We start from the raw sequence: 10,016 nt of genomic DNA, 5'->3' as shown, positions 1-10,016 counted from the left end.
CCCTTCGCGTCAGCGCCCGCCCACGCCGCGTCCTCGGCACCGGGGCCGCCGCGACCTGCGCTTCGCTCCGAACATTCCACACGGAGCCCGAATGGTCTCGAGCTCCCAAAATTCCTTTCCATGCACTCTTCTTTTCTAAGAGCCTTTAAAATTGTGCAAAAGATTTATTTCTGGAAAGAAACCAACTTTCATGGAGACTCTGAGGTACCGAAAGACTAAATAGGGCGTCTGTGCTGTAGCGAAAGTGCAACTGCTGTTTGACAGCTGCATTTCCCACACAGCGCCCTCTCTCCCCCACCGCCTGCACCGAAGCGGATAAAAACAAACACTATCGATGGCGGCGCCGACTGGCGACTGGTTGCTGGCTTAGGGCGGGAAAGATCGCTTGACGCGTGAAGAAGCAGCTCTGAGGAAAACTAGTTGACATCGGCCCGACAGTTTGCTCAGTTCTTGGAGACAGGAGCCTCGTAAAGCGTGAGGTATCTCTCTACCACCTGTGCTGCCTATACCGCCCCGGAGCGCGGAACCCTCAGCCGGGAGGCGCGATTGGCCGGCTCCAGGCCCCGGCCTCCGGAATGAGAGGTATGTGCCGTAGCTTCCCAGGTACTCACTTTTGGGAGTAATAACCTCCAGATGTTTCAGTGACCCCGAGTGGGAGGTCACTTATCTGCGTCCTCTGGGCCACCTCCTTGTGGACGCCCAAGCCGACCAGCGGAGGTTCAGCTGCCTAACCCCGTCATTAAGTTTTCCACGGGAAATTGGTTTGGTGTAGACCCTCTTGGTTCTTGAGAGGTCCCAACCGTTACAGAAGTCCCCCTAAACTTCCTTGCTGCTTTCTTAGCTATTTGGGTTAAGTCAAGAAGGTCTGTTGGAGATAATTTATAGGGCCGTAAGTAGGGCTTGGATACCACGATGAGTAAGGTAGGTTTTCATTCGATTAAAAAAAAAATTGAGTGCCAAATATGTGCTCCGCGTGTAGGTGAGGGTGACTGTTGACTAGTGAAAGAAAAAGGGGCCCAAAGTTCACGACAGTCTTCTTACTGGCAGTGGAACGACCTGTGGAAACCTGCGACCCAGTCTCATTAAATGACCCTGGGAAAGTAAGAGGCTCAGAGCCTCCGTGGGCTCATCACTGTCACAGCTCGGTTTTCCTTAGTCACTCAGCTCCCAGTTCGTCTGCTCAATTCAATCTGAACATTTCTTTTGCCCCCTTTTCTCGCTCCCCAGTGAACAGCCTATCACGTTGCTCTCTTCTGGGTTTCAGTTATGCTCCTGCCTCAGCCTCAGTAGCTGGGACTATCGACCCAGGCTGCCACCAGACCTAGCTTGGGAGAGATGAAACAGGGTCCTGCGACGTAGTCTAGGTTGGCCTTGAATTACTACTCCTCCATCCCCAGAGCCAAATTCGGGGTTTATCAAACATATGCCACCTTGTCTGGCTCTTGGAATTCTCCTAATTAATTAATTATGTGTGTATATATCTGTGTGTATCTGTGTCTTTGTCTGCCTCCCCAGTGTTGGCATGCAGCATCATGGTCACCCAAACAGTACTTTTTATTTAGTTTTTGCCGCTATTGGTTTTGAGAGAGGGTCTTACTAAAACGCAGGCTGGCCTTTGCTCTAGAGCAGGAAGTGGCCTTGAACTTCCGAACCTCTTACTCAGCCTCCTGAATACTGGGATTATAGGCATGAACCACCATACCCAACACTAAAGCCTGAGTTTAAATCTTATAAAGGCTTGTAAGTCATTAAGTTTTTCCGGATCTTTTTAAATACCTGTCTGCTTGTCCCCATAGAGTTCCTGTGAACGGTTTGTTAAGGAAGTCTTCTGGGGGCCGGTGGAGGCTGCACAGGCAGTTTCCTCTAATAGTGTCCCTTAGTCACAAGAGAAGGGATGAGAGTGTGAATCACCACTACTTAGGAAAACAATTCAGTGGCCATGTCCAGTTTCTCATGAGTAAAATAGATGTCTGAGCCAAAATTAATAGAAGCTGGGGATGGGGAAAAATTAAAAAAAGAATTAACAGTAGTTAGAACAGAATTATGGTTTTAAAGATGCTGCTTCCACTTTGGTTCACATATACTTGAATAAAATGCAGAGGTAAAAGTCATTTTACAGTCTTTCTAATTTTAAGGAGTTTCAGCTCCTTCCCCCATTAGTATTGCCAGTAGCTCTTCAGCCATTTAAAGGTAATTTTTAAAAAAGATTTATTTATTTATTATGTATACAACATTCCTTCTGTGTATGCTTGCGCACCAGAAGAGGGCACCAGATCTCATTATAGATGGTTGTGAGCCACCACGTGGTTGCTGGGAATTGAACTCAGAATCTCTGAAAGAGCAGTCCATGCTCTTAACCTCTGAGCCATCTCTCCAGACCCAAAAGTAAGATTGATTTTTTGTTCTTGTTGTTTTGTTTTGTTTGTTTTGGAATTTTTGAGACAGGGTTTTTCTGTAGTTTTTGGAACCTGTCCTGTAACTCAAGCTGTAGACCAGGTTGACTTCGAACTCGCCTGCCTCTTCCTCCCCAATGCTGGGATTAGAGGCGTAATTTAAAATGGTATTAAGGGAGCGACAGCGACGCAAGATGGCAGCCACCACAGGCTCGGGAGTAAAAGTCCCTCGAAATTTCCGACTGTTAGAAGAGCTGGAAGAAGGCCAGAAAGGAGTAGGCGACGGCACAGTTAGCTGGGGTCTAGAGGACGACGAAGACATGACACTTACAAGATGGACAGGGATGATAATTGGGCCTCCAAGAACAATTTATGAAAACCGAATATACAGCCTTAAAATAGAATGTGGGCCTAAATACCCAGAAGCACCTCCGTCTGTAAGATTTGTAACAAAAGTCAATATGAGCGGCATGAGTAGTTCAAATGGCGTGGTGGACCCAAGGGCCACAGCAGTGCTGGCAAAGTGGCAGAATTCCCACAGCATCAAAGTCATCCTGCAGGAGCTTCGACGCTTGATGATGTCAAAAGAGAACATGAAGCTGCCACAGCCGCCAGAAGGACAGTGTTGCAGCAATTAGTCACCAGGGCCCAGGCCTCCCCTCCCCATCCAACCTAAGTCTTCATTTTCCACAGTAGTGAATTTTCTAGATTCATCTTGTAGACCTCAAAGTCCTGGAGAGGAAGTTCCACTGAGACTTCATCCTGAGACACTGTTCTGATACTAATTTCTGTCCATTTGAAATACCTGAGCTGTGCTGTGTAACATCTTCTGTCAAGTGTAACCGCTGGCTGCCTAGTTGAACTTCTGGGGTCAAGAAGGTGTGTTGAAATCAATTTCCTTTGGGAGCGGTGGGCACAGCTAATGCAACTGTGAACAGACACGTCACACAATCACCTGCTGCTGACACACGGCCTGGGTCTGCCTTTGCCCGCCCCGCCCTCCTGCCACAGCTGTGTGGTGGCCCTTAGACTAGATGGGAAGGCTTCAGGTAGCAGCCATGGGACTACTGCTGGGCTTGGGGTGCTTTGGCTGTACCCCTGCTTCCTTAAGTCTTAAGTGATGCCCCGTCCAAGCCATCGTCTCCCCCATTCCTCCACTCCCGCCCTTGGCCAAGTCTTAGATTGTAACCCTCCCCTCCCTCTGAAATTGGCCGTGGGTGAGGAATTCAGGGCTTCCCGTATCCCCACCTTTATCAAGGGGTGCTGCTTTTCCCCTCCTCAATTCCCTTGTTGCCCATCACCACCCAACACTTGCTATGGCCAGAAGCCATCAAATGAGGTTGGAAGAGCCTGGCCTCCCTCACTTAGCTCTGGACCACACATTCACTTGCCACCAGCCTGGGAAGGGGTGCTGGGTCCTCAGCCCTGCTGCCACCATCAGCCGATGCACTTTGAGCTCAGGTCTCGAGGTGAACAGAGCAGTCACGAGGCAACAAACCTGCCAGTGTTCAGGGTCCTTGGTGATTCCGCCTAGAGAAAGGCCATGCAGAGAGTCCTAAGTGCACGGGGTTCTGTGTCGGTTCCTTTTCTCATAATCGCTTTGCTTTTACAAACTGAAGAGGTTTGGACAGGGCTCCCTGGCCACCCATCCGGTCTGATGGGGAGCCTGACAGCTGGAACAGAGGCCCTGACCCTGTGGACTCAGGTTTCAGTGTTGCTGCTCCTCAGACCCTCAGCAGGGACCTGGAGGAGCTCCGTGTCACGAGTTTTCAGTGGGCCTAGCCTCCTGGCTCGTTGCCATGTTCCTCACTCTGTTCAGGACCACTAAATGTTGAAATATGGATGCATACCGAAATAAAGGCAATTTGTTGTGTTGCAAGGGTTTTTTTGGGTTTGGGTTTTTTGTGGGGGGGGGGTGAGCATATATGTGAACCCACCCGTTGAAGCAGCAACTATCAGGTCTGAAGTGTGGCTCCTGTGGCCATTGGTCTTTCTGGGACAAACTGTAGCTGTCCGGGCTAAGCATCCTGTAAGTCAAGTTTACCAGTGTTCCATAAGCAGTGTGCTGTCGGTCATTGCCTGGTTTTACTGTAATAAACAGTGTGCATTGAAAAATAAATAAATAAATAAAATGGTATTAAGATTAGAGAATTCAAGGCCAGGGTAGCATCCCAGAATTTTATTTATTTATTTATTTATTTATTTATTTATTTTTAATATTTTTTATGGTTTATTTAATGTGCATTGGTGTGAAGGTGTCAGATCCCCTGCACTGGATCTTCAGACAGTTGTGAGCTGCCATGTGGGTGCTGGGAATTGAACCCAGGTCCTTTGGAAGAACAGTCAGTGCTCTTAACCACTGAGCCATCTCTCCAGCCCCAGCCAGGATTTTAATCAATGAGCTCAAGGCCATCCTGGACTACTGAGTTTCAAGACATCCAGAGATGTGTGTTGAGAATCTGTCTCCAAAAAAGAAAAAAAAAAGATACTCTGTTTTAAATAACTTTAACTTTTAGTATTTTCATGTTTACCTTTTATCTATCTCTTTTTAGTGTGTTTGTGCATAAGTCTGTTTGTGTCTGTGTGTTTTGTGAATAGGCATGTGGGAAGGTTCTCTCCACCATGAGGGTACAGAGTTCAAGCTCAAGTCCCCAGGCCTGGTTGCAAACACCTTTACCCACTGAGCCCTCACACCATCCCTCTAGGCATTTTTTTCTCCATGTATGTTATTGATGTGTTGTTTAGTGTGTAAACATCCATGGCTGTTATATTTCTACAGATTATATCTAATTTTTCCAGCAGAAATTCTGATTGTGTGTGTGCATACACCTGTGCCTGCACTCATGCACACACTTGCATGGAGGGATCCACATGTGCACTAAGGCATGCACGCCTGAACTAAAATCGGGTGTCTTCTATTACCATCTTACATTTTGAGACAAAGTCTCTCAGCAAGCCTGGAGCTTGCTGCTTTGACTAGACTGACTGGCCAGCAAGCTTCCCACATCCCCTCTTTGTCTGCCCTCCCCAGTGATGGGTTAGAGAAGCTTTCTGTGTTGCTTGTCTGTTCCACCTAGATCACAGGATCTCCCCAAAACCACCATGGAGTCCACACTCGTGTGTCAAAGAAAGAGCCTTTATTCAAGCTTCAGCTTGGACTCTCCATCTGTCCAGCACAGCGGTTGAGAGCAGAGAGAGCCAAGCCCAATTGGGATAGGGTTTTTAATAGTAGTGGTTGGGCTGAGGAAAGTTACAGGGTTCAGTACCCTGATTGACATTTCTCTAGGGGTCTTGGCAAAAGGGGAATAGGTGAGTCCTAGGCTCAGGGACATCCTGTAATCTTGGTAATCTTTTTGTAAAATTGTTTTATTGAGCTATATATTTTTCCCTGCTCTACTTTTTTCCTCTCCATTCCCCTTCAGCCCTCTCCCATGGTTCCCATGCTCCCAGTTCACTCAGGAGATCTTGTCTTTCTACTTCCCATGTAGTTCAGATCCATGTATGGATCCTTTTTGTTGTCTAGAATCTCTGAGACTGTGAACTATAGCCTGATTTTTCTTGCTTTATGTCTAAAAGCCGTATATGAGTGAGTACACATGATATTTGTCTTTCTAGGTCAGGGGTATATTGAGTGAATATAATGTTTTCTAGATCCATCTGTCTGCTAGCAAATTTCAAGATGTCATTATTTTTTTCTGCTGTGTAGCACTCCATTGTGTAATGTACCACATTTTCCTTATCCATTCTTTGGTCGAGGGGCATTTAGGTTGTTTCCAGGTTCTGGCTATGACAAACAATGCTGCTATGAACATATTGGGCATATGTCCTTGTGGTATGATTGAGCATCCTTTGGGTATATACCCAAAAGTGGTATTACTGGGTCTTGAGGAAGGCTGTTTCCTAATTTTCTGAGAAATCGCCACACTGACATCCAAAGGGGTTGTACCAGCTTGCACTCCTACCAGCAATGCAGAAGTGTTCCCTTTCCCCACAACCTCTCCAGCATAAGTTGTCATCAGTGTTTTTGATCTTGGCCATTCTTACAGGTGTAAGATGGAATCTCAGAGTTGTTTTGAGTTGCATTTCTCTGATGACTAAGGATGTTGAACATTTCCTTAAGTGTCTTTCAGCCATTTTAGATTCCTCTGTTGAGAGTTCTCTGTTTAGGTCTGTATGCCATTTTTTTTTATTGGATTGTTTGTTCTTTTGATGACCAATTTCTTGAGTTCTTTGTATATTTTGGAGATGAGACCTCTGTCTGATGTGGCGTTAGTGAATATCTTTTCCCATTCTGTAGGCTGTCGTTTTGTCTTGTTGACCGTGTCCTTTGCCTTACAGAGGCTTTTCAGTTTCAGGAGGTCCCATTTATTAATTGATTCTCCCAGTGTCTGTGCTCCTGGGGTTATATTTAGGAACTGGTCTCCCGTGCCAATGTGTTCAAGTGTACTTCCCACTTTCTCTTCTATAAGGTTCAGTGTGGCTGGCTTTATTTTGAGGTCTTTGATCCATTTGGACTTGAGTTTTGTGCATGGTGATAGATATGAGTCTATTTTCATTCTTCTACATGTTTATATCTAGTTATGCAAGCACCACTGGTTAAATATGCTTTATTTTTTCCATTTGATATTTTTGCTTCTTTGTCAAAAATCAGGTGTTCATAGGTGTGTGAATTGGAATCCGGGTCTTCCATTCTGTTCCATTGGTCCTCCTGTCTGTTTTTATGCCCATAGACATCTGGTAATCTTATCTAATGGTTGAAATGTCAGGTAGTTCCCTTTGGATGCTGCCCCTCCCTGGGCAATGGCAGCTTGTGGCTTTTCCTGGAACCCTGTGCTTCCTGCTGAGGCAGCTACCTGGGCCCTTTTAAGTGTGGTGACCTTTTACGTGGGTGCTAGGAATGTAAAGTCAGGTCCTCATATTTGGATAGTAAAAATTTTACTCATTGAGACATTTCTCAGGTTGAAATTCTGATTATAATATCACATCTTTTCACTTTTTTCCATTGTTGCCTTCTTGTCTTTCTTTTTTAAAAAAAATTAGTTGTTGTTGATATATTCATGTCATAGTGAGTATGTGGAGGTCAGAGGACAACTTTCTGGAGTCCTGTTCTACCTTTGTGTGTTCTGCAGATTCGCAGTACATTACTGTTAGTGTTCATAAGTGTCATCCTTCTGTTTTGATCTTAATACAGTAGCACTTCCTTCCATTGGTACTGAATAACTAGTAAACTTGTTGTAGAACTTCCTATCTGACCAGCATCTCTTTACAAGGGTGGACTCTGTTGACCAGCCCTAGCCTGAGGCTGTGTAGGCCCACCCTAGGGTGCCTCATTAGTATAAATGACTTTCTCTGAAAAACAAGACATTTCACTCAAAATTTCTAAGGTGTTTCTGTTATACCCAGATACACAAAGTCCCCCCAAAACCAGAGACCGAGTCCCATATATAAAAGCAAAGAGCCTTTATTCCCACAAAAGTTTGTGAACTGAACTCTCCTTGTGGCCAACCTATTGGCCTGATTTGAGAGCCCTGAGCATAGTTGGGCTTTTTATTTATTTATTTACTTTATTTTAAAATTTTTTGGTTTTCTGAGAGTGGGTTTCTCTGTAACTTTGGATCTTGTCCTGGAACTCACTCTGTAGACCAGGCTGGCCTGGAACTCAGAGAGCTGATTGCCTCTGCTTCACCAGCACCCGGATTAAAGGCGTTTGCCGCCACCACCACCCAGCTTTGGGGTGGGGTTTTTATAATAGCAGAGGGATTTTTAAGGTTCAGGACTCCTGATTGACTGACATTTGTCTAGTCCCCTGGCAAAGAGGGAATGGGTGTGTGCTGGGCTAAGGGACAGCAAGTGATCTTATTTACAATAGTTGGAGCATTAGAATTGTCTTTGGATGGTCTTGTTTCTGGGTGGAGCATAGCTGGTCTCAGTTTGTAGTCTTTCTTGGAACCAGATAGTGCCTTAGGGTAGACTGAGACTCTGGCCTACCTTCCTGTTGGTCTATAGATCCTGTCTTGGCAGGTGTGTACCAAGCTGTCATGGGTTCTACTGTTTCAAGCTCAGGACAGATCCTGTAATAACTTGTGTTAAAACAAAAAGATACCTGTAACCCAGCACTTGAAGGCGTGATAGAGCTGTGAGTTTTCGGCTGGCCTGAGCAATATAGTGATGCAGTTCCTTATAAAGCAAATCTGTGCTGCCTGGAAATGGTTCTGTGGTTAAAAGCACCGACTCATCTTTCAGGAGACCCAGATTTAATTCCACAAGGCAGCTTATTGTAACCCTCTTTCCAGGGAATACAGTACCCTCTTCATGGGCTCTGCATGCATATGGTGCCCAGTACACGTAAAATAAAAATAAGTATCAGAGGAAACACTAAAACTAATCTGGGTGGTACCGTCAGCCTGTAACCCCCATTTCTTGGTGAGATCTGGAGCTGAAGGTCATCCTCTACTATTTCCTTGGGAATAAACCAAAACAAAAGGGATGACAACAAACTAGAAAACAAGGCAGATGATGAAAAGAGTATATGGGAATGTACAGTCAGTCATCCAGTTCCTTACTGGAATTTAGAGCCAGGCAGTTGTGACACATGAGGTGGATCTCTTAGTTTGTGGCCAACCTGGCCTACAGATTGAGTTCCAGAACAGCCAAAGCTACACAGAGAAACCCTGTCTCAATGAAAAAATAAAAAGCCAGATGGTGGTGCTTAGCCCCTGTGGAGCAGTCACCCCCTCAGAGCCTGGGTGTGGGCACAGATGAGGGAGAGTCAAAAAAATCTCACCTCAGATGGGCGGTGGTGGCGCACACCTTTAATCCTAGCAGAGGCAGAGGCAGGTGGATCTCTGTGAGTTCGAGGTCAGTCTGGTCTACAAGAGCTAGTTCCAGGACAGGCATCAAAGCTACAGAGAAACCTTGTCTTGAAAAACCAAAAATAAATAAATAGATAGATAGATAGATAGATAGATAGATAGATAAAAAAAATAAAGAGGGGGCTGGAGAGATGGCTCAGCGGTTAAGAGCATTGCCTGCTCTTCCAAAGGTCCTGAGTTCAATTCCCAGCAACCACATGGTGGCTCACAACCATCTGTAATGAGGTCTGGTGCCCTCTTCTGGCCTTCAGGCACACACACAGAAATAAATAAATAAATAAATAAATAAATAAATAAATAAATAAATATTAAAAAAATAAAAAAATAAAAAATAAAAAGAAACGAAATTTAGTATTATATGGTCTAGCAACTTCACTTTTGAGTGTATACTTAGGAGCATTGTTAGAACATAGAAACAACTCAAGAAAGTTTATCAATGGGTAAATGGAAAAGAAAAATATTCATAGTATGCTAAATTATGTAATCTTTTTTAAAAATTGTATTTATATTTTATGTATAGTGCTTTGTGTGGATACCTGCAGGCTAGAAGAGGGCATCCAATTCTATTAGAGATGGTTGTGAGCCACCAGAATTGAGCTCAAGACCTCTGCAAGAACAGCCAGTGCTCTTAACCACTGAGCCATCTCCCAGACCTTCTGTAATCTTCAAAAGAAGAAAATTCTGAAATATGCTGGCCTAGTTAGCATTAGTTTTCAACTTGCTGTGGCTTACAGTCACCTAGAAAGGGAGT

General features: G+C 44.9%; 2 protein-coding genes across 6 annotated transcripts in view; both read left to right on the top strand.

Annotated features, from left to right (window-relative positions):
• The first annotated feature begins 48 nt into the window (after positions 1 to 48).
• Atg13 (autophagy related 13) overlaps positions 49 to 10,016 on the top strand; it is a 41,088-nt gene continuing 31,120 nt past the window's right edge. For 2 of the 5 annotated variants that reach the window (XM_041637490.1, XM_041637489.1), the window contains exon 1: positions 49 to 582. The gene's annotated coding sequence lies outside the window, so the exon portion shown is untranslated. The remainder of the gene's footprint in view (positions 583 to 10,016) is intronic. The other 3 variants (XM_041637493.1, XM_041637491.1, XM_041637494.1) reach the window with 2 other exon arrangements.
• LOC121437611 (ubiquitin-conjugating enzyme E2 variant 1-like) lies at positions 2,588 to 4,272 on the top strand. Its single transcript, XM_041637495.1, has one exon. The coding sequence runs from the start codon at positions 2,588 to 2,590 to the stop codon at positions 3,029 to 3,031; it is 444 nt and encodes a 147-aa protein (XP_041493429.1). The 3' UTR covers positions 3,032 to 4,272.

Source organism: Microtus oregoni, unplaced genomic scaffold (genome assembly GCF_018167655.1).
Source record: "Microtus oregoni isolate MIOR12 unplaced genomic scaffold, Mior012 000053F_ref0000044, whole genome shotgun sequence".
In the NCBI taxonomy this organism is placed as follows: Eukaryota; Metazoa; Chordata; class Mammalia; order Rodentia; family Cricetidae; genus Microtus; species Microtus oregoni.
This window is presented reverse-complemented; position numbering and strand designations above follow the sequence as displayed.